At 38.7% G+C, this 25,594-nt stretch overlaps 2 protein-coding genes across 3 annotated transcripts in view; both read right to left on the bottom strand.

The window, feature by feature from the left end:
• Positions 1-2,680: 2,680 nt before the first annotated feature.
• On the bottom strand, positions 2,681-3,139 carry LOC149136603 (uncharacterized). Its single transcript, XM_089348383.1, has one exon. The coding sequence runs from the start codon at positions 3,137-3,139 to the stop codon at positions 2,681-2,683; it is 459 nt and encodes a 152-aa protein (XP_089204509.1).
• A 226-nt stretch (positions 3,140-3,365) lies between these two features.
• The window catches only part of LOC106881172 (uncharacterized), a 160,226-nt gene continuing 137,997 nt past the window's right edge, over positions 3,366-25,594 (bottom strand). Inside the window, exons 12-13 of one of the 2 annotated variants that reach the window (XM_052966313.2) lie at positions 16,270-16,432; positions 3,366-8,613 (exon numbers count right to left, since the gene is read on the bottom strand). In XM_052966313.2, coding sequence (XP_052822273.1) covers positions 8,579-8,613; positions 16,270-16,432 — 198 coding nt within the window. In that variant the 3' untranslated portion in view covers positions 3,366-8,578. The remainder of the gene's footprint in view (positions 8,614-16,269; positions 16,433-25,594) is intronic. The other variant, XM_052966314.2, reaches the window with a different exon arrangement.

The following is a 25,594-nucleotide window of genomic DNA, read 5'->3' as shown; positions in this document are numbered from 1 at the left end:
AGGGGGTACTGGCATCGGCCACGTTTGGATGGTGCTTTTTACGTGCCACTGGCATAGGAGCCAGTCAGTGGGTACTCGCATTGGTCATGTTCAGATGGTGCTTTTTATGTGCCACCGGCATGGGACCCAGTCAGGGGACACTGGCCATAGCCATGATATTGGTTTTACTTAACTCAACAGGTCTTCTCAAGCATATCATATCACCCGATGCATCAGGGGTACTGTTAACTGGGCCGGACATGCAACACTGGCATCAGCCATGGCTGTGATCTCACTTTACTTGCCAGGTCCTCTCAATTTCCAAAGGCCTTGATCTTCTGTCATTGCTTCTGTGAGACCTAATGTTCAAAGGTCATGGTTCACCACCTCATCCCATGTCTTCCTGTGTCTACCTCTTCCACAGTTAGGAAGTGGCACTTCCTCACACAGCTGTCCTCATCCATACATAACACAAGACCATACCAGTGCAGTAATTTCTCTTGCATACCACATTTGATGCTTCTTATGCCCAAATTTTCTCACAGGGCACTGTTGTGTATGCACACTGACATTACACATCCAGCAGATCACACTAGCTTCATTTCTTTCAAGCCTACACATGTCCTCAGCAGTCATGGCCCATGTTTCATTGCCGTGTAGCATGGCAGTGCGCACACAGGCATCAAACAGTGTACATTTCATCCTGAGTGAGAAGTCCTTAGTTGCCAGCAGAGGTAGGAGCTCCTGAACTTTGCCCTTGCTATTCTTATTCAAGCCGCCACACTCTCAAGAGCAACCACCCCCACTACAGACTTGGTTGCCTAGATAGTGGAAGCTATTAACCACTTCTAGTTTCTCCCACTAGCATGTGATGGAATCTGTTTTCCATACAACTTCAGTATTTATTTCCCCTGTGCATCTGCCACACACAAAAACTATCTTCCCGGTTAACCTCCCTTAGATATTGCTGCACCTTTTGTGTCCATAGCTTACACCGGGTACATCATATGGAGTTTCATCATATGCCTTTTCTACATATCGCACAGGGCCATCTACCTGAAGGGGTTTGTGATTTGACAGCCTTCCTACTTACTAAGACTTTGGTCTTTGCTAGGTTAACCCTAAGGCCCTTCGATTCTAAACCTTGCTTCCACACCCTAAACTTCTTCTCTAGTTCAGGCAGTGTCTCAGTTATTAGAGCAAGGTCATCAACATAGAGGAGCTCCCAGGGGCAGCCTGTCTTGAATTCCTCTGTTATTGCCTGGAGGACTATAATGAATAAGAGGGGGCTGAGGACTGATCCTTGGTGAACCCCTACTTCTACTCGGAATTCTTCACTATACTCATTGCCAACCCTCACCTTACTGACAGCATCCTTGTACAGGGCTTGTACAACAATTACCAACCAGTCTTCTATCCCCAGTTTCTGCATTGACCACCAGATAAGGGATTGGGGGACCCTGTCAATGGCTTTCTCCAAGTCAACAAAAGCCAAGTACAGAGGTTTATCTTTGGCTAGATATTTCTCCTGCAGTTGCCATACCAGAAATGTAGCATCAGTGGTGCTTCGCCTGGCACAAAACCAAACTGCATCTCATCTAGGCTTACTCTCTCCCTAATTAGTTGGGCTATGACCCTCTCTGTAACTTTCCTCACCTGATCCAATAATTTGATACCCCTGTAGTTATTTCTACCTAAAACATCACCTTTACTCTTGTAGCAGTCGACTATGGCACTGCTGCACCAGTCATTGTGTATGACTCCTTCATAAACTACCTGATTTATGATGCGGGTGACAAGACCATAACCCACACTGCCCAATATTTTAAGCATCTCAGCAGTGATTCCTGATGGGCCAGGTGCTTTCCCTGTCTTCATATCCTTATTTGCTTTATCTACCAGGGTACTGTCAATTCGGGTAACTGGTCCCTCAATTGGGTCAACCTTTGGCAGACTCTCCTCTTCCCATTTATTCTCCACATTCAGCAGTCTTTTATAATGGCATCTCCAAGTCTCTTTCTTTGCAGAATCATTAATTGTAATGGCACCATCATCCATGCAGCCACATTTCTCTCCTATGACATCATGGCTTTCTCTCATACATTGTCTTGTAATCCGAAATACTTCAGTTCTTTGGTCCTCACATCACTGGACATTGGCAAACTTCTTTTCTGCTACTCCCTTGGCTATATATACCTATCTCCTAGCTTCCCTTTTGGCTATCTGATGCATTCTCCTGCTATCCCCACTCTTCCAGGCCTTCCAAGCCTGTTTCTTTGCTCTAATGGCCCTGTCTACAGTATTGAAACACCACCATGTTACCTAGGTCCAGAAGGGACTTGGCACTAGCCAGAGACTTGGTTTGTGGTGCTCAGCAAGCTGTCTTGTAGGAATTTGCAGCTGCCTTCTATTTCACAGAACTGTAGCTCCTTCTCCCTATCATCAAATTTCTTGATAAGGCTATCCCTAAATCTCTGACCATGTGAAGGGTTCTTAAGCTTCCAAGTCCTTCTTTTCCAGGTTGGTCTGCTTTTTGGCAACCTTCTGGCCTCAAGTCTAAAGTCACTAATAACTAGTCTATGCTAGAGGGTACATTCTTCACCAGGGAGGGGTTTTGTATTTAAGAGCAACCATGCATCCTGCTGTCTGGTGAGAATGAAATCAATCTGGCTTGCAGAAGTTGGTGTTGCAAATCAATAGGTTATTCGCATTTCAGAACTTCAGGAACCTCTTCATTTCTAGTACCAACTCCATGGCCACCGAGTACACCATGGAAGATACCAGGTTGCTGTCCGACAGGCCCATTAAAATCTCCAGCCACAAAGATGAGGTCATTGTCACTCATCTTGAAGGTAGCTTGCAGAAGAATATCATGAAAATGATCCTTCTGTTCATTTGGTAGGCCCACTTGTGGGGCATAAGCAGAGATAATTGTAGCTATACCTTTCTGCAAGACTAGCCTATCGCACACCCTCACTACCTCTATGACCTTATCCACCCATTTCTCTGGAAGAAGTATGCTCACACCTATTCCATCACTATTATCTTCCCAGAAGGGTTTATACCTATGTGCCTTGCCTGTGAGGACTCTGGGCAAAGCTCCTCTCCACCCTACCTCTTGTACGCAACATACATCAACAAGTCTCCGTTCAAGTATCATATATATATATATATACACACACACACATTTATGTATATATATATATATATATATATATATATATATATATATATATATATATATATATATATATATATATATACATACATATATGTATCATCATCATCATCATCATCATCATATATATATATATATTAATCAAAGTGTACAGTATTATATTTTGGTCCACAGTGGGTTACTACTAAAAACAACAACAATAACAAAATAATAGTAATAGTTTATTTTATGTAAAATCAACACTGCAACACACATGATACAGTACAAATAATGAATAATATTACATAATACAAATATTTTTGATAATAATAACTATTTTTAACTTAGGTACAAAGTCACCAATTTTTGAGAGGAGGGACCCCAGTACTTAGGAGGAACTTTATTTTTATTGCTCTTAGAGGGATGAAAGCTGAAGGTGATCTCAGCAAGATTTGAACTAAAGTGTGGAACTAATAGCGCAAAGAATTTTTTCCAACACTCTAATAATTCTGCCAATCAACCATCTATAAATAGAAAAGAGAAAAAAATAATAGGTACTTCAAGTATGATAAAAAAAAAAAAAAAAAACATTTAGGCACTGCTTACATGCAGCACCATCGATATAACAAAAATAATAACACCAGCTCAATAGTGAAATGCAAGCACACAATAAAAATAAGACTGCTGAATGATGATGATGATGATGATGATGATGATGATGATGATGATTCTTTTTAATTTTGGCATAAGGCCAGCAAATTTCAAGATATGGAGCAAGTCATCAACTCTAGTACTTGGCTGGTACCTCTATTTTATCAACCTCAAAAGTATGAAAAGCAAAGCTAACCTCAGCAGGATTTGAACATAAAGAGTTGGACAAAATACCACTCTGTATTTTGTCCAGTGCACTAACAATTCTGTCAACTTGCCACCTTATGAATAATAATAATGATGACAATGATGATGATGATAATGATGATGATGATGATGACGATGATGATGACCTGATGCAGTACCAGGCAATGGCTCTCATGGCTTCTGATCTTAACTGATTGGAAGTGTTATCATGTACATTGTTTTGTTTTGGTATAAAAGATGGGCTAAAGCAAATATTCTGCTCAATACCACAAATTTGCTTGTCAGTTGCTTGACCGTAACCAGTTGAGTATGTCCTTTAGTGGCTGACAATATTTGCATCTCTGATCATGAGCAGAAGTAGCGGGGGAGCATCATAGCCATGTGTTGAGAGGAATTCTTTGGGGTTTGAATAATTCACATCTTGAAACATGGGTGTTTCATTCAACATCCTTAAACAACCCTTATTCAGGGACCTTTTGAGTGGGATGGGCTACTCAGCCTGATGAAAATTCTAACTGGGCCCCCACCTGCAAGGTCATGTGCAGTTTATCTTGATATGAGATCACCATGTCACGCACATATGGTCGTGATGCATGTGCCTGGTGTACCCTTATCAGATGGGTAGTCATGATGGGTATACTGGGCTTCATATATTTTACCCCAGTGTCACTTTGATAGCATGCATTGCTCTCTTACATAATAATAATAATAATAATAATAATAATAATAATAATAATGATGATGATGATGATGATGATGATGATAAACAAGTAACTGCAGAATATGTGGAGATGGACAAGAAACGATAAATCATATTGTCTCTGGCTGCCCAGTCCTGGCTAAGAAGGAATATAATCACAGACATGACAGAGTTGGGACCTACATACACTGGAGGCTATGCCAACACTAACAGAAAAAAGATGGTATAGGCACACACCAGAAAAGGTCACAGAAAATGAGAAAGCAACCATACTATGGGATATGCCAATACATACAGATAGAGAAATTAAGGCTAATATGCCAGATATGGTTGTCAGAGATCACCAAGAAAAAAGTGCTTTCTAATCTAAAAGAAACGGAGAAACTTTCAAAATACAAAGACCTGGAAATAGAGGTAACTCGAATGTGGAGTCTAAAAACAGGAACAATTCCTATCATAGTAGATGCATTAGGTATGATAAAAAAATATGCAGACAAATACATAACAAAAACACCAGGACTAACAAGTATATATAACATACAGAAAATAGCACTACTAGGCACTGCACACAACCTATGTAAAACACTTTCAATACAGTAAAAATAAGAGCATCACAGCAAACCACAGCATACACCCAAGGCACACAGAGCTGCGCTCGGTAGTGCACATGATGAAAATAGTAGTAATAATAATAATAATAATAATAATTTACTGCAATAATATCGCAGAGATTGAGTAAGCACCTGGAAAATAACAACCTGTTTCCAGAAGAGCAGAAGGGATGCTGCAAGGGCTCATATGGCTGTAAAGATCAATTAATGATCAATAAAGCCATAACTGAAGACAGCCCGTAGAAAGAAGAAAGGCCTGGATCGACTACCGAAAGGCTTTCAACAGTGTTCCCCACACGTGGATCCTCAAAACACTAGCCATAAACAAGGTGGCACCAATTATTATAAAATACATAAGGCACTCTATGAATAAATGACAGACAGTGCTACAGCTCCAAACAAAAGAGGGATTGGTGAAAACGAAAGCCATCCCCATTAGAAGAGGAATATTCCAGGGAGACACGCTCTCTCCACTCCTGTTCTGCCTGGCACTCACACCTTTAACTGAATTGCTAAATAGAACTGGATGCGGATATAAATGTTACGGCAAAACAGTCAGCCACCTTTTATATATGGATGACCTAAAATTATACGCTAGAAATGATAAAGAGCTGGAAACACTACTACAGACAGTACATGGATTTACCAAGGAAATAGATATGAAATTCGGATTAGAAAAATGTGCCAAAGCAACCCTGAAAAGAGGAAAACTAGTTAAGAGTAGCAACATCACACTAGATAAGGCCAATGAAATAAGAGAACTAGACGAAAGCCAGCCATACAAATATTTAGGAGTTGATGAACTAGATAGGATACAACACACACAAATGAAAGAAAAAATAAAGAAAGAGTACTATAGACGAGTTAGATCAATACTAAAAACAGAGCTCAAGGCTAAAAACAAGATAATAAGTATTAACACTTTATCTGTCCCAGTTATAAGTTACAGCTACAATATCCTTAACTGGATACTAAACGGACTATCTAAAATAGACAGGAAAACAAGAAAAATAATGACAGGATCTAGGATGCACCACCCAAAATCTGACATAAAAAGGCTATGTACAGAAGGTGGTAGGGGTCTTATACAGCTGGAAAACTAATATAAAATAACCACCATAGGACTGCAAAAATACCTACTTCAGAAGCAAGGAAAACTAATACAAATAGCCACAAAACATGAGCAAAACAAAAAACTGTTTTCAGTATTTAAGGAAGCTAACAAATATAAACAAGAAATCATACTACCTAACGAATACGAAGAAGAAGAAGAAGAAGAAGAAGAAGAAGAAGAAGAAGAAGAAGAAGAAGAAGAAAAAGAAGAAGAAGAAGAAGAAGAAGAAGAAGAAGAAGAAGAAACAACAAAAGCCATAAAACAAATGAAATCCAAACTAAAACTAGAATAGCAACGGACCATGATAAAACAATGGCAAGAAAAGCCCCTACATGGTAAATACTGGGCTAAACTAAATGCAAAAGAAACAGACAGAGAGAAATCCCAGTAATGGTTGAGAAGCTCAGGACTCAAAGCAGAGACTGAAGGTTTTTTAATTGCTGCACAAAACCAAAGCCTCCCCACCAGAAATTACCAAAAACATATAATGAAAAGAAACATAACAAGTAACTGCAGAATATGTGGCGATGGACAAGAAACAATAAATCATATTATCTCTGGCTGCCCAGTACCGGCTAAGAAGGAATATATTCACAGACACAACAGAGCTGGGACCTATATACACTGGAAGCTATGCCAACACTATGGAATAACAACAGAAAAAAGAAGGTATAAACACATGCCAGAAAAGGTCACAGAAAATGAGAAAGCAACCATACTCTGGGATATGCTAATACATACAGATAGAGAAATTAAGGCCAATAGACCAGATATAGTTGTCAAAGATCATGAAGGAAAAAAAAATGCTTTCTAATTGATGTATCAATACCAGCAGATGACAACGTTTCCCTAAAGAAATGGAGAAACTTTCAAAATACAAAGACCTGGAAATAGAGGTAACTCGAATGTGGAATCTAAAAACAGAAACAATTCCTATCATAGTAGGCACCTTAGGTATAATAAAAAAATATTCAGACAAATACATAACAAAAACACCAGGACTTACAAATATATATAACATACAGAAAATTGCACTACTGGGCACTGCACACATCCTACACAAAACACTTTCAATACAGTAACCATAAGAGCATCACAGCAAACCACAGCACACACCCAAGGCACACAGAGCTGCGCTCGGTAGTGCAGTGAAAGCACATTATGAAAATAAAACTACTGAACAATAATAATAATAATTTCTCAAATAGGTACAAGGCACTTTATTTTACAGACCTTAAAAAGATAAAAGTGTCTCAGTTTAATCCACTGTTTGACCTTCAAGGAATTTGAACACGGAACATATAAAGCCAAAATAAATGCCATAAGAAATTTTGTTTAATGCTCCAATCATTCTACCATCTATTGCCCATGCCCTAATAATATTTCCTTATATAGCCATAACATCAACAGTTTGAAAGAAAGGGTTAGATAAAGTAAATCAACCTAATATTTTACTGATACTTTATTTTATTGATCCCAGAAGGATGAGAGGCAAAATTAACCTTGACCGAATTTGAACTCAGAACACAAAGACTTCAAATAATAGTAATATTAATTATTTCTAAGATGCACAAGAAACTTTGGGAAATCTGCTGTAAGAAAAGACAAAAATAGTAAATGAGTAAATCAAAACCAAAGACGACATACATTGCTGCACAGTTCATGGAAGTATCAAAAAATTTCAAATGAAAAGAAAGCAAAAATATAAAAATAAAACTCCATTTTTTCCTTCCGAATCACAATAACTCTAAAGTTCATTTGCCAAGTCAAGTGTATGTGTGTGTGCGTGCACACTCATGAGAGAGAGAGAGAGAGAGAGAGCGAGAGCGAGAGAGAGAGAGAGAGAGAGAGAGAGAGCGAGAGCGAGAGAGAGAGAGAGAGAGAGAGAGAGAGAGAGAGAGAGAGAGAGTTGGAATGTTAATAATAAAACACAAAGTATGCTTGTAACTGCAAAACAAACATGTTTTCAAGAATTAAGTTTTTTCCTTCACTTGACAAAATAATTTCAAGATTCAAACTATTTCAAAATGTTTTGTCACAAAAGAAAAAAAAAGGAAACCAAATTCTCTCTTTTTTCTCTGATCTCCAGCAGGCAGGGCTATCCTTTTTACATCTTCGCACACTATATGTAGCTTCATTTTGATCTCTTTATGTCTTTTCTACCGCCATATACGGCAGCTGTTATCTTTACTACCTGTACAATGAATAGAACCAAAATTATTAGCATCCATTAAAAGTCATTGTTAGGAAGTAAAAAGTCAGAAATGATACAGCATTGAATTAAACTCTTAACAATATTTATTTCTATCCCTCTATCTATATTCTGAGTGCAAATCTTTATAGAAATTAACCCTAATTTTGTACTGAAATTGATTTAATTTATTTACATTCCTTTCCTTCAATGTGAAGATTATTATTAAATTAGTTCAATAATCATTGCTATGCTACTAGATGAAAATATTTCTTGGCTGTGTGGTAAGTAGCTTGCTTATCAACCACATAGTTCCGGGTTCAGTCCCACTGCGTGGCACCTTCAGCAAGTGTTCTCTACTATAGCCTCAGGCCGACCAAAGCCTTGTGAGTGGATTTGGTAGATGGAAACTGAAAGATGCCCATCATATGTGTGTATGTATGTGTGTGTGTATGTTGTTCCTCCTCCATCGTTTGACAACTGATGTTGGTGTGTTCATGTTCCTGTAACTTAGCAGTTCGGTAAAAGAGACCGATAGAATAAGTACTAGGCTTACAAAGAATAAGTCCTGGGGTCGATATGTTCGACTAAAGGCTGTGCTCCAGTATGGCCACAGTCAAATCATCATCATCATCATCGTTTAACGTCCGCTTTCCATGCTAGCATGGGTTGGACGATTTGACTGAGGACTGGTGAAACCGGATGGCAACACCAGGCTCCAGTCTGATTTGGCAGAGTTTCTACAGCTGGATGCCCTTCCTAACGCCAACCACTCAGAGAGTGTAGTGGGTGCTTTTACGTGTCACCCGCACGAAAACGGCCACGCTCGAAATGGTGTCTTTTATGTGCCACCCGCACAAGCCAGTCCAGGGGCACTGGCAACGATCTCGCTCGAAAATCCTACAGGAGCCAGTCAGGCGGTACTGGCAACGGCCACGCTCAAAATGGTGCATCTCATGTGCCACCCGCACAAGAACCAGTCCAGGGGCACTGGCAACGATCTTACTTGGCTTGCCGGGTCTTCTCACGCACAGCCCATTTCCAAAGGTCTCGGTCCGTAGTCATCGCCTCGGTGAGGCCCAATGTACGAAGGTCTTGCCTCACCACCTCAGCCCAGGTCTTCCTGGGCCTACCTCTTCCACGGGTTCCCTCAACTGTTAGGGTGTGGCACTTTTTCACGCAGCTATCCTCCTCCATTCTCACCACATGTCCATACCAGCGCAATCGTCTCTCTTGCACGCCACAACTGATGCTTCTAATGTTCAGCTTTTCTCTCAAGATACTTACACTCTGACGGGTATTCACATTGACATTACACATCCAACGGAGCATACTGGCTTCATTCCTTGCGAGCTTACGTATGTCCTCAGCAGTTACAGCCCATGTTTCACTGCCATGTAGCATGGTTGTTCGTACGCATGCGTCATACAGTCTGCCTTTTACTCTGAGTGAGAGTCCCTTTGTCGCCAGCAGGGGTAAGAGCTCTCTAAACTTTGCCCAGGCTATTCTTATTCTAGCAGCTACACTTTCAGCGCACCCACCCCCACTACTAACTTGGTCGCCCAGATAGCGGAAGCTATCGACTACCTCTAGTTTTTCACCCTGGAATGAGATAGAAGTTGTTTCCTGTTTGTTTGCAGTCTTTATTGCACCTGAACATCTGCCACAAACAAAAACTAACTTGCTAGTTAACCTGCCTTTGATGTTGCTGCACCTCTTATGTGTCCATAGCTTGCACCGGGTACATCTTATAGAGTTACTACCTACTCCTTTTCTACATACTGAGCAGGGCCATCTACCTGAAGGGGTTTGTGTTTTTGAAACAAATAAAAGAATAAAAGAATATACCTTCATAAATTGTGCAAATAATGTTTAGATTGACTTTCTTGGTGAACATTAGTAATAGTTTGAATACTGTTGAAGAATAACACTTATTCAAAGCACTAACAGATTTGCACTTAAAAATTCCTGCATTTTTAATCAAAACTTGTTAGTTACTTCAGTAACAACAATACATACCTACCTCTTTATCTGTCTTTCACACGCACGCATGCGCGCGCGCACACACACACACACACACACACACACACACACACAACTGTATTTTGCTCTTGATAGCAACCCTTTCTCCTCCCCTTTTATTCAAAGTGAAAGTCTGTATTGCATTTTTTATATGTTGAAAGACACAGAAACACACACACACACACACACACACACACACACGCACACAAACAACCAAACAGAAAAAAAACTATATATATTTCAAAACTTCTCGTTTACAATGGTGATGACACTACCTATCTAGCTGTCTTTCACACACACAGTCTCTCTCTATCTCTATCTCTCTCTATCTCTATCTCTCTCTATCTCTATCTCTCTCTATCTCTATCTCTCTCTATCTCTCTCTCTCTCTTAACAACAACTCCCCATTTATCCTCTTTCTAATGGACATTGTAACAGACAGACACAGAAATCCGTTTGTCCTTTATATAAGATTTTCACTTTTACACATCTCCTAAAAAAGAAATCTGTCTCCATATGGTGATCAGTTCCATGCACAAAAAAATGGCAAAGGTGAAAGAGGTCAAGTTACTGAACACAACCTAAGCTATGATACATCTTAGCAATAATCTTTAGTTATGACCAGAGTTGTATAAGACCCATAAAAGATCTAAGCACTTATGATTTTGGTGTAATTCAAAATATAAATAATAATAAACCATAAAATCAATTTATATTTTTCAAAATGAAACAAAACTAACAGTAAGATGGATAATAATGTTTATTTTTGTATACTTCCACTTTATACTTGAAAAGTTTTTTCCTACTTTTTAAAAAAGTTTTTGATCAGATCCTCAAATCAGATCCCGCTTCTAGACTTGGTAGAAATAAGGCATCCCAAATATTATTTTAGCATGCGTTTTCTTCCTTTTTTTTTTTTTATCATTTCATTATATGTAAACCCCAACACTTTATGTCTGTCTTTGTATTGTCTCCTTCATCCTCCACCCTGATGGCAAATAAAAGAAATCATCATCACCACTACCACCACCGCCACTGCCACCGCCGCCACCACCACCATCATCATTTTTGAGATTTTTACATGAATGCAACTTATATAAGTCAAATGGTACACATGCCATGAAAAATGTTATTTCAGTCAGACTCTTTCGTCCTTTTTGTTATAGACACAAAGCCTGAAATTTTTGGGGAAGGGGATAGTTGATTACATCAACCCCAGTGCTCAACTGGTGCATATTTCATCAACCCCAAAAGGATGAAAGTCAAAGTTGACCTTGGTGGAATATGAACTTAGAATGTGAAGCTGGAAGAAATGTCACTAACAATTCTGTTAGCTTGCTGCCTTAATGATAATAAAATAATTATAGCCATTAAAAATGCACATAGTTATATTCAATTATTTTACTAAGCTAAATGGAAGAGCAGCAGATTAAATGACTTGTAATCAGTTATGCACCTTTACACTTGAGTTTGATTTTGCTTTTCATGTTTTCAGAGTAAATAAGTACCAGTCTTGTACTAGGTTTGATTTAATCAACTGTGTTTCTCCACAATTTTAATGGCTGTCGGTTTGTACCAGTTTAGATGAGATGCAGTTTGGGTTCGTGCCAGGGAAAAGCACCACTGATGCTATATTTCTGGTAAAACAGCTGCAGGAGAAATACCTAGCCAAAGATAAACCTCTGTACCTGGCTTTCGTTGACATGGAGAAAGCCTTTGACAGGGTCCCTCCATCCCTTATCTGGTGGTGAATGAGAAAACTAGGGATAGAAGAATGGTTAGTGAGAGCTAAGGTGAGGGTTGACAACAAGTACAGTGAAGAATTCCGGGTAGAGGTAGGGGTCCACCAAAGTTCATTCCTCAGCCCCCTCCTATTTAACATAGTCCTCCAGGCAATAACAGAGGAATTCAAGACAGGATGCCCCTGGGAGCTCCTCTATGCTGATGACCTTGTGCTAATTGCTGAGTCACTATCAGAACTAGAGGAGACGTTTCAGGTGTAGAAGCAAGGACTAGAATCGAAGGGCCTTAGGGTCAACCTAGCTAATACCAAAGTCTTAATAAGTAGGAAGGTAGACAAAACACAAACCCCTTCAGGTAGATGGCCCTGCTCGATATGTAGAAAAGGTGTAGGTAGAAACTCTATAAGAAGTATCCAGTGTAAGCTATGGACACATAAGAGGTGTAGCAATATCAAATGAAGGCTAACTAGGAAGTTAGTTTTTGTATGTGGCAGATTTTCAGGAGCAATAAACAGGGAGAAAAACTAGATGTAGTTGATAGCTTCCACTATCTAGGGGACCAAGTTAGTAGTGGGGGAGGGTGCGCTGAAAGTGTAGCTGCTAGAATAAGAATAGCCTGGACAAAGTTCAGAGAGCTCTTACCTCTGCTGGTGACAAGGGGCCTCTCACTCAGATTAAAAGGCAGACTGTATGATGTATGTGTATGAACAGCCATGCTACATGACAGTGAAACATTGACCTTGACTGCTGAAGACATGCGTAAGCTTGCAAGGAATGAAGCCAGTATGCTCCGATGGTTGTGTAATGTCAGTGTGCATACTCGATTAAGTGCATGAAAAGTTGAACTTAAGAAGCATCAGTTGTGGTGTGCAAGAGAAACGATTGCACTGGTATGGTCATGTGGCGAGAATGGATGAGGATAGCTGTGTGAAAAAGTGCCACACCCTAGCAGTTGAGGGAACCTGTGGAAGAGGTAGACCCAGGAAGACCTGGGATGAGGTGGTGAAGCACGACCTTCAAACATTAGGCAATGACTTGTGACCAAGACCTTTGGAAATATGCTGTGTGTGAAAAGACCCGGTAAGACAAGTGAGACAATAATCCAAGGCCTCTGCCAAGGGTGTAGCCAGCCCACTTATGCATACTTTTCCTTCATTGGACACTAAACTCTGCTCGCGAAGACCTGTTGAGGCAAGTGAAATCGAAATCGAACCAAATTCGACGACTGGTACCCAGGCCAACCTCTCCTTCGTTGAACACTAAACTCAGCTTGCAAAAACCTGTTGGGGCAAGTGAATTTGAAATCGTGTTGGCACCTGTACTAGTGAAGTGCTAAGAGCACCGTCTGAGTGTGATCATTGCCAGAGCAGCTGTCTGGCTTCTGTGCCAGTGGCACGTAAATAGCACCATTTGAGTGTGATCGTTACCAGCGTCGCCTTACTGGCACTTGTGCCAGTAGCACGTGAAATAACATTCAAGCGAGATCATTGCCAGTGCCGCTGGACTGGCTCCTGTGCAGGTGGAACGTAAAATACACCATTTTGAGCGTGGCCGTTGCTAGTACAGCCTGACTGGCATTCATGCTGGTGGCACATAAAAGCACCCACTACACTCTCGGAGTGGTTGGCGTTAGGAAGGGCATTCAGTTGTAGAAACTCTGCCAAATCAAATTGGAGCCTGGTGTAGCCATCTGGTTCACCAGTCTTCAGTCAAATCGTCCAACCCATGCTAGCATGGAAGGCAGACGTTAAACGATGATGATGATGATGATGAAAGTAGCAAATTATTTCATTATATGTCTATGATCTGGTTATAGAGTTGAGAAACTTGAAGAATATAAGTATTGGGCCACCTACTCATTATTTAACCCTAGATCAATTCTGATTGTGCAGTTCTATAATTACATTTACTCCATCTGTGACCATCCTATCTTTTTTTAGGACTAAAACTGTAGGGTACGATTTGAGAGATATTTGGATATTTTTTTTAGCAAGTCATGCAATCACTTAGAGCAGTGGTTCTCAACTGGAGTCTATATAAAACTTTTTGGGGTCCATGTAACAAAATAGTAAACTGGAGATCCATAGTAGTATTTTAAAGGCCCCTGAAAATTTTTTACTTTAGATGTATGTATTGGTATGTATTGGTATGTATTGCAAGAAACAGCTAAGTTTCTTTCTCTAACATTTTAGGGGAGATCCAGGTGAGTTGAGCCACAAGGAGAGTTGATCCACCCCCTAAAACTACTACTTGCATTCCAGAAAGAAAGTTCAAACATCCTCTGTTGGTAGAGTGTCACATATCTTTCTTTTCAGTTAAAGCAAATAACAGCTCTATGGTAATGAGGTGAAGGAAGAGAAAGTGAATTTCAGAGCTAGAGGTAAGACCCTTTCTATCATTTACGTAGGAACAGTTATTTTTGTGGCATTGTAGGCAACATGTAGCCTATGCATTTTTTCATTTAATCTCCATTTCAAGGTTTTAAAAAAATGATGAGCATTGGGACCTTGCATTGACTGAAGCATCAGTATCAGATGCTTTTGATAAGACCTTACAAGACATAAGAGGCAACAATAAATCTATGGAGGAGCTACATTAGTTTTACCATAAGACTTCAGACAGACATTACCAGTCATTGCAAGATGAACAAGATCTGATTATATAAAAGCATGCATTAAGTCTTCACACATATGCAAATAAAGTACAGAAATTCTTCAATACCTATGTGAGCTTTATTACATGGGGACTAATGTGCAGAACAGTTTTCAACTGGCTCCTCCAATTAAAAAATGGAAAAGTACCATTTGATAGGAACAGTGATATCAATTTGGCTCATATTACTATTATGGTAAATTCATCAGCTGAATTGAAGAACAGGGTGTTTCTAGACTTAAATAATAATTATAATTCACATAAATAGTTGTGTGAAAAGGCAATTCTTGCTCCAAAAAATGTGACAACAGCAAGGATTAACCATGGATTAATGAATAAGATTCCAACAGTCATTAAAGAGTACAAATCAATTGATTCAGTAATTGACAAAAATCAAGCTGTCCATTACACAACAGAATTTCTTAATTCTCTTGAGCCACCTGGAACTCCTCCACATAAACTTTTTCTGAAGGTAGGAGTCCCAATAATGCTTCTAAGAAATTTAGATCCTCCTAAATTATGCAATGGGACAAGGTTGATGTGATACAAGCTACCATCATCACTGGATGTGCCTTTGGGGAAGAGGTTTTCATTCCAAGAATTCCAATCAAACCAACAGACATGCCATTTGAGTTCAAATGAACACAATTCCCAGTGTGACTTTGCTTCACAATCTACTGGCTTGCACTTAATTGAGCCTTGCTTTTCTCATGATCAACTTTATGTTATTTGCTCCAGGATTGGTAGTTTTGCAAGATTTATTTGTCTTTGCTCCAAACCAGAAAACAAAGAATGTTGTTTACCCAGAAGCTCTTACGTAATTTCTTTCAACATGTGATAGAATTTATTTCCTGTCATAAAAGTGGTTAAATTTTGTATTTTCGTTTTTTATTATTTTTTTTTTCTTTTCATATTATGAATTCAGAATTGATTTCCCAATTGAAGAATAAATTGAATTTAGAATAACAAATTTCTATACAACATATTTTGCTTTTTTCTTCCAATATATAAGGAACAATTTCATTCCCGGGCAATGCCGGATGCCTCTGCTAGTTCTTTATAAGAGAATGGGAAAAGAGAGTGAAAGAGAAAGAGATTGTGCAAAAGATAAAAAGAGAAAGAAAATAAAAGATAGGGAAGGAGAGATGGTTAGAATGAGGCACAGAGTGATGAACAAAGAGAGAGATAGGGGAGAGTAAAACTAAAATCTAAATTTAATGAAAATATAAAAACCATGAGTTACCTGTTATAATGGTGTTGCCTTCATAATTGAAAGCACAGCTGAAAATTTCATCTGTGTGTCCTTCAAGAACTTGCTTGCATGCCCCTGTTTCAGGGTCCCATATTCGTGCAGTCTTGTCTGAAGATGCTGTCAAAATGGCTGTGCCCTGAGGGTTGAATGTTATCTGGAAATGATAAAGCAAACCAACAAAATTATAAACATCAATGTAGTTGTACTTTGCAGGAATGTGTATGGAATAGTTGATCCAATAAGCTCATAGTTGGAGCTGTTATCTACAGAATATTTTTCATTGGTACATTTTGCAATCTTTTGGTACCATATTCTTACATTTAATGTATCAATATGTAAGAGTCTGGCAGGCGTGAAGTGGATTTGATCCACTATATACAGGTTTGAATCAACACTGCGTCAGAACTTTTCCCGCGGTGGAACAACGGTTTTCGAATCGGTGTCTCCACCACTTGACCCTTTGCTGACCTCTTCTAATCCATCTAGAATAGAGATAAACAAGCTAAATCCTTTGCACTCACTGCCCGGCTTCATGGCTATAAAAACAGGAGACCTCCAAGAAAACTTTCTCTCTTTCTCTCTTTAGTCACCAGCAGTGACGCCTCGACAGCCTGGTCGCTGGTCGGTGGCAACTGGACATCTGAAGCCATGGACACAAGCAGGCATACGAGCTAGCAATTCCTTTTCTCTATAACCCTACCGTCTCTCTCTCTATACAATTACTACTAAAGAAAAGGTACATACAGATACAGGCCTAAATCCTTAACCTTGCATGTTTTATATACTACTAGCAGAAATACCCGGCGTTGCCCGGGTTAAAGAGAATAATGAAATCTAAAAACGCCGTCTAGACTACGCAACCCTCAACTGTTAGTAGCTACGATACCATATTTCTACATTAATAACTCTCCAATCCATGCCAGCATGGAACATAGATATTAAGTGGAATGCTAGAAGAAAGTTTTCAACTCATATGTATATAAAGTAAATACACGTAATTCAGAAACACGTTTTGTGTATTTTATTTCATAACCAAACAAACAGGTACAGATTATAAATAATGAAAGGCCAATTTTGGTGATTCATTTGACAGAGGTAGTAGAGAGACAATGCGATGATAAATCTGAGGTTGGATCTTGAAAGTTTGGATGAATGCTGCCTCAGTTAAATCTCTTGTGGTTCCAAATGATGTCATCTGTAGTACAGCGTTGTATTGTCTAATTTTGTTTTGCAAATGTTAGGAATCTTGGTCAGTTGATGAGAACAGTTTCTTGACCCAGCAGTCTCAATATAGTCAACTCAGTCTGTAGGTGTTTTCATTTTTTGTTATTCTGTTCCAGACTGTTCTGACCATTGCGTCATACCTCATGGAAAGATATGTGGAAGACATTCTCTCACAGTTGTCAATAATATGGTTGTCTTCAGTCTTGGTCTTACCCAGCTTACATTTGTTGTCTATCAACATTTTCTGCCTCTTGTTCTTGAATTACATAGTGGTAGCCTTCAAAGTGGGATGTCATAAACTTATCTGTACTTCATGCCAAGCCTTTGATATGATTAATCCCTTCTGTAGTGGCATGGCAACCTTGCCCATCAGCTAAAGACTTAATATAGGACTTTTTGCCCTTCTGACTCTCCACATGATGAGCCCATCTGGCTACGTTAATGCCTTCTCATTTCCCGGCGCGTACCTTAGCTCTAACTCGGCACCCTTAATGTTTGGCATTGAGGTGACAGTACAAGACCGTTCTCATCACCAACACTCCAGGTGCGGAGCCAGATTCCATTGCCTCATCTAGGCTCTTAACTAAGTCACCCTCTATTTTAGTCCTATCTAAACTTAGCTGCTTGCTAAATCTAATGGACTCAAGACAGATGGCTCTCTTGAGGGCTAGCCACCATCTATTATTAATGATGGTGTCACATAACACCCTCTGAACTAACTCCGTAATCCGGGTACGGATAGCTTCACAAGCCAAAATAGACTTGTTCATTTTCCAATACCCGGGTCCCTGTCTATGACACTTATCTACCTGTACCTCACATGTCACAATACAAAATTGTGGACAACTAAGACTATGCTTGTCTCTTTCCTTAACGAATATTCTGTCTATATACGATCTGCGTGAGCCGTTGTTGTTACTCCACGTCCACTGTGGAACGTTCGGCTCATCCAGTCGATAATGGTCTACTAGATTAAAGCTGTCTAGTAGACCCTTGAGGCATGGATTCCCTTTTCTATTGGTGGAGCTCACACTATCGATGCACGCATCACAGATAGTGTTGAAGTCCCCTAACAAAACTACCATTTTAGACGTCAGTAGAAAGTACTCCAGGTTCTGGAAGAAAATAGACTGCCCATGCTCATTAGGAGCATAGATAGCTACCAACCTGAAGGACTGCTTACTCTCGTGTGTTACATCGAGGACGACCAGCCTACCTTCTGGGTCCAAAGAGACAGTACTTATCTGTAAGTCTAAGCTCTTCCTGATCAGAACTGCCATGCCTGCACCTCCTCTTCGGCTCGGAGAAATGAATTTCTTGTAATCATTGAGGAGGGGCAAGAACGCTTCAGGTCCCTTCATCTTGGACTCGGTCACAACAGCCACATCTGTTCTTTGTGAAATGAGGTCATCCAGAAAACAAGACTTTCCATTTCAACCCCATTCCACGCACATTCAAGCACCCTAACTTAATCATCGGAGAAATAAATTAAGTTTACTTATGGTTGCGAGAGGGAGCTTGGCGGTTTATGTTTGCCTGCTTCCCTCGTGCTTTCCGTTTCTGCTGGGCTCTTTCTGGGAGTTGTCATCGGGCTCTGGGCTGGGATGGCTGCTGGGCTGATTGGCAATTTGTTTGTCCAATAGTTTATTGTCACATCTGTTATTACATTGTTTCTAATGTTCTCTTGCACCAGTTTATTATCCCAGTGCTCTTTGCCTATTTTCGTGTAGCGGCACTGGTCTTTGTCGCACTTGAACGTTTTTATGTTTTCATTTTTTTGGAACAATGTCACTATCTTCTCATTATTAGAGTTGACAGCTTTCCTTTGAGGTGGGTTTATTAGTTTGATACAATCCTTTCCAATAAACGTTGTATGGGGAGAGTGGGATTGGGAGATTTTTTGTTCTTGTGTCTTCTTTTTTGTTTGGGGAGGGGAATCAGGTGTATTTTGTTTTTTCCGCTTATGTGAAACTGTTATATACTCCATTTCTGAAGGTTTGCTTTTCTCTGTTGTACTTTGTCTCTTGGTTTATTTTTTCTTCTGTTATTCCATTTGTACCTCTTCTTGCTGTTTCTGGTTGTTTTTTTTTCCTGTTCATTTTTTTTCCTTCTCTGCATTTGCCCTTTTCGTTTCTTCATTTGCTTTCAAAGGAGGGGCATCACTCGTGTTGTTGTTTAACTTCTTTTTTGAACAGTCGGAATGGACGTGACCCTTTTGTCCACATTTAAAACATCTGGGTTGATGTTTTTCCACCGACATGCGAATGGAGTGCCCCTCCCCCACAAACACTCTGTCAGGCAAACTTTCGAGAACACTATTTTCTCCTTGCACAACTATTTCTAACATCTGCCCTCTCCAGTTGATCGCCTCCTTCTTCCTCATACTCAGTATATTTAATTTTTGTTCGGCATCAAAAAATACCGCTGCTGCCACCCACATTACATCATATCTGGCCGGTATGTCTTCCACTGTGATTCCACTGTGATTCGAGCCGTTCTGCATCCCATGTAAGTGGGCAGCAGCATAATACTTTCATTTTTTAAGGTTTGAGTTGAAACCTCCTTTGCTACGTTAGCTGAGTCGAAATGTACTTCAACAGTTGCACTTCTTGTGCCTCAACTAACGTAGTGAACTTTCTGCCAAATCGGAAACTAACATCTCTCCACAATATCCGTTTTTACTTCTGCTATCCTTTTTTCCTTTATGTTGTATACTTTATATACAACTATTTTTTCTTTAATTGCGTTTAGCATTTCTGGGGGCAGTATTAATTTTGTTTCTTCGCCCACTTTCTGTATCAGTTTTCTATACTGAAACAGCTTGTCCATTGTTACTTCTAATTCTGTTGAGCTTCCGCTCACTGCCTTGGAGAAACTTGGTTTCCTTTTTTCATTTTCAACTGGGTTGACCTCTCCCGCTCTGGGGAATTCCTCCTCCGACGCTAAATTTAGCTCCATACTTGTCGTCAGACAAGAAAACAATTTTCTGTTATACAGAAATTTTCCGCCCTGAAGGGCGAAAATGAACTCACTCCGGCAGCAACAAAAAACGTCAAAACAAAAATCAAAGAGGGTATCCACAAGAGGCAAAAATAGTGGCTTTGCTAGGTGTCGATGCTTATTCACTTTTGAAAACATATAGAATTTCAAGTGAAATAAATTCACTGATCTACAAAATTAGAAATATTGCATTTCTAAATCTCTCAGAGAGACTTATACAATAGCAGCATGATAAAGTGATGGTTTGTTGCCAACTTTATGTAGCAGTCCCAAGAAAGGGAAGAATGCTATTACTATTTAGCCCCAGGAAATACTATTTCCAGTTGGCTATGTGACACAAGCGTTCTATCTTTATGTTTTCAAACAAGAGACATAAGCACCTCCACCCACTTCTTGAAAACGAAATTAACCAACTGTGTAAATGTGCATAGACATCAAATAAAACATCCCGCACTTAGATGCATACCATGTAGTGATCATTTGGACACCTATGCACAAGGAAAATTTACAATTTTCCCTCTTCATAAAATAAATGAAGAGAACAACCTTCTCCGGAAGGCAAAAGAAAAATATTTCATAAGATTTCTAAGTCCAAAACTAAACCAGAAATAGTCAAAAACAATTTTACTGAGAATAATTTTTACTATCTATATATATAAAAATGAGAATGTGTGTGTGTGTGTGTGTGTGTGTGTGTGTGTGTGTGAATCCCTAAAACTCGAGAACTACGCAACCAATTTCATTCAAATTTTACACATGCCTTACTTAGGGTTCCAGTTGTGTTTTAGTCAAAAAGAATTTTTAACTTCTTGCATAGTTCGAGCCCACGGAAACATAATATCTCCTCCACTATTTAAGTATTACTTGTCAAAAGTGAAACAAAAACACTCATGTCAAATACTTTCACTTTAAAAATGAAACTATTCCACTAACCGAAACAATCACATTTCGATACTGTAATGACAGATACTTTCACTTTAATGGTTTCAGAGAGAGAGAGAGAGAGATGTATATGTATACATGTATACATATAGATGTATATGTATACGTATATGTATAGATATATATAGAGTTATAGATCTATATGCATACATGTATATGTATACATATGTGTAGATGTATATATATAGATGTACATGTAATATGTACACATATATACATGCATACAGATATCTATACATATATACACTCACACGCGCACACATATACACAAACACACACATTAGTCATTTGTTTTTTGATCCAAAACTACATAAAAAGTACTGAATGGATCTTTATGAAATTTGGAAATTATATTCTATGCATAACGGCCATAACCACCATCAAAATTCATATATTTTTGATGTTGATGAAATTTTAACCATACAGATTACACACAAATAAAGTAATATTTCTAAAATTTCTTCTTAGAAGTTACAAACAGATTACACACAAATAAAGTAATATTTCTAAAATTTCTTCTTAGAAGTTACAAAGACCCCTTCATGAAGACTTCATACCCACAATTTAGTCATTTTTCCTAAGCAAAGACGAATACAGTTGTACTATTGGAACCTATAGGGTCACCCGAACATAACAGATGAGCATTATTTGTAATTCAACGGTACAACAGTGTAAGAGTATCCTTTCAGATATACTTACATTGTGATTTCTGCAATGTGATGCATAGATTGTCAAGTAAATGAGACGCATCTTTGCCTCCACTGATTCACTTGCAAAGTGTTGAGTAAAATTATTTCGCTGCAGACCTCCTTTGAGTCTTTTTATTATCACTGAGTCACACATAGTCCCCAGTTGGTAACATTGATTTCAAGGCCTTCACAGATGAGTGACTGGTTGTTCTAAGACATTTATTGATTGTAAATTTTTTCTACAGTTACCTATTGGTATACTGGTCATTTGCAAACTCCAGAGGCGACACTTTCCTTTCCCTTTACTCCACACGTCACACGTTCTTATTTGAATTGGGTCATGCCCTTCCAGTTGCTATAGATCCGTAATGCATCTTACAGCTGTGCCTGTCACCTGTATGGTGAAGAATCCTACATTGGGGAGTAATAACGACTATGCTCGGGTAGCCAACTGATTATCGTGATCATTCATCTTTTGGTTTCCTGTAGCTTTACTCTCTTTTACAAACCCGGTGAACATACATATATTTCCTATTTCAAAGAAATTCAAACAATACATATTACACCCAAGTTAAAAACATTCCCAACAATTCAACTTCTCTGGTTGACATTAACACACCCACCCCCAATAGGGGCCTTAACTCCTACATTTTTCAGCTCCAAGAGCTCCATTCTTCATGAGCAAAATCCTTTTTACAGGGTCCATAACACTAGAATTTTCAAATATGCACATAAATATCAGATACATAAAGATGAGAATATGTGTCTGTGTGAATCCATAAAACTCGAGAACTACACAACCAATTTCATTTGAAATTAACACATGCCTTCACTCATCTGGGAAGGCCTTGAAATCAATGTTACCAACTGGGGACTATGTGTGACCCAGTGATAATAAAAAGACTCAAAGGAGGTCTGCAGCGAAATAATTTTACTCAACACTTTGCAAGTGAATCAGTGGAGGCAAAGATGCGTCTCATTTACTTGACAATTTATGCATCACATTGCAGAAATCACAATGTAAGTATATCTGAAAGGATACTCTTACACTGTTGTACCGTTGAATTACAAATAATGCTCATCTGTTATGTTCGGGTGACCCTATAGGTTCCAATAGTACAACTGTATTTGTCTTTGCTTAGGAAAAATGACTAAATTGTGGGTGTGAAGTCCTCATGAAGGGGTTTTGTAACTTCTAAGAAGAAATTTTAGAAATATTACTTTATTTGTGTGTAATCTGTATGGTTAAAATTTCATCAACATCAAAAATATATGAATTTTGATGGTGGTTATGGCCGTTATGCATAAAATATAATTTCCAAATTTCATAAAGATCCATTCAGTACTTTTTACATAGTTTTGGATCAAAAAACAAATGACTAATGTGTGCGTTTGTGTGTATGTGTGTGTGTGTGAGTGTATATATGTATAGATATCTGTATGCATGTATATATGTGTCTCATCCTTCAATTGCATGTAACACGGGCAACGCCGGGTATCTCTGCTAGTATATAATAATATGTACTTGAAAATGTTAAGAACTGAAAGCGCTTGCATATTTATAGAAGCAAAGCCTACACACATTTTGTAAAATCTCTTCTCAATGGTTAATGTCTTTTGACTTTCTAAAAAGGTTCTTTTCTCAATCTTACCAGCTTAAAAGCCACACTCCATAAAGATTTTAAGCTAGCACCTACGGAGGGCTAATTGGACCTGCAGCCGAAAGCATATATTGGTATCCTACAGATATGGTATTACCCTACGAATATGGCATTTCTTTAAATTCAGTATAAATGAAAATGTGTAAGTTCACAAATTTTTGGAGTTCTTTTAAAATTTGAATTTTCAATTGTTAGCATATATCAAATCCTCATCCAGACTTGATCCCAATTTGGAGGTTCAAGAACCAAATGAAGGGAAAATTTTCAATCCCAGAATCATCTTGATTCCAAAAAGGTATAATATGTCTATGTAGAGCAAATGTAGACTGAGATACAGGGGCCCCGGACAGACAGACAGAATTTTGCATTTATTATTATAGATGTGCCCATTCTTCATTAAAGTGCTAGAATATGATATGAGGGAGATTTTGTTGGTATTTCTGACATTTTCAGAGATTGCACAAAAATTCCATTCTGTTTTCCCTATGGCTGTCAATCTACAGAAGCCCATAGTAAACATTAACTGCTTTAATTTCATCACTGTGAACATGCTACCCCTCCTTTGACTAATGCATTAAAAAAAATGCTGAGTTTAACCACTTTTGGGATGGAGTTTGATAAGCTGACTATTTCCAGGTGTAGTACGTAAAGTCTTGAATTTTTTTTATCTATCATACAGTTCATTCAATTGTTCTTTGTTACATTGATAAGTAAAGACAGTATGTTCTTGATCTAAAATGGAAACACCTTAAGACACAAGCTATGAAATATCTACATTTAACTAGAAACAATAAAATCAGCGTAAAATAACTCAAAATGGTAAACCAACCACACATATATTAATATATATTTAATCTTGTTGAATAAGAGTTTGGCAATATAAATGTACATTCAAAACTAATTAAAGATCACATTTTAGCGGCACTAGAAATGGTCAGAAAACAACTGGACTTAATGCCACAGTTTGAAGATATAAGATATCATCTTGTAACAAATTTGAGTTTCACTTAAAAAAAATTCCTATATAGCAAGGTTAAATGAAATCAAATATAAGTAATATAATTTATTTGTTAAGCTTCTAAGGATAAATCTGAATTGTCTTTCCAGCATTTAGTTGAATCTATACCTACATATAGAGTTTATTACAAATTAATAGAAGTTGTTAAAAACTGGCAACAGAAAAGTTTTAGCAGTAGTGGAACAAGTGTGTCTGCGTTCTTTTAACCCCAAATCTCTTTATATTTAAGCTAAATGTATTTTAATCATCATCATCATCATCATCATCATCATCATCATCATCATCATCATCATCATCATCATCATCATCATCATCACCATCATCGTTTAACGTCCACCTTCCGTGCTAGCATGGGTTGGATGATTTGACTGAGGACTGGTGAATCAGATGGCTGCACCAAGCTCCAATCTGATCTGGCAGAGTTTCTACAGCTGGATGCCCTCCCTAATGCCAACCACTCTGAGTGTAGTGGGTACTTTTACATGCCACCGGCATAAGGGCTAGTCAGGCGGTACTGGAAACAGCTACACCCCAAAAGGTATTTTTTACGTGCCACCTGCACAGCAGCCAGTCCAGCGGCACTGGCAACAACCTCGCTCAAATGTTTTTTCAGGTGCCACTGGCCTAAGTGCCAGTAAGGTGACGCTGGTAATGATCACACTCAAATGGTGCTATTTATGTGCCACCAGCATAGAAGCCAGACAGCTGCTCTGGCAATGATCATGCTTGGATGGTGCTCCACTGGCACAGGTGCCAGTCATTGAAATTGGTTCAATTATGAT

Source organism: Octopus bimaculoides, chromosome 3 (genome assembly GCF_046866305.1).
Source record: "Octopus bimaculoides isolate indiv1 chromosome 3, ASM4686630v1, whole genome shotgun sequence".
Lineage (NCBI taxonomy): Eukaryota > Metazoa > Mollusca > Cephalopoda > Octopoda > Octopodidae > Octopus > Octopus bimaculoides.
This window is presented reverse-complemented; position numbering and strand designations above follow the sequence as displayed.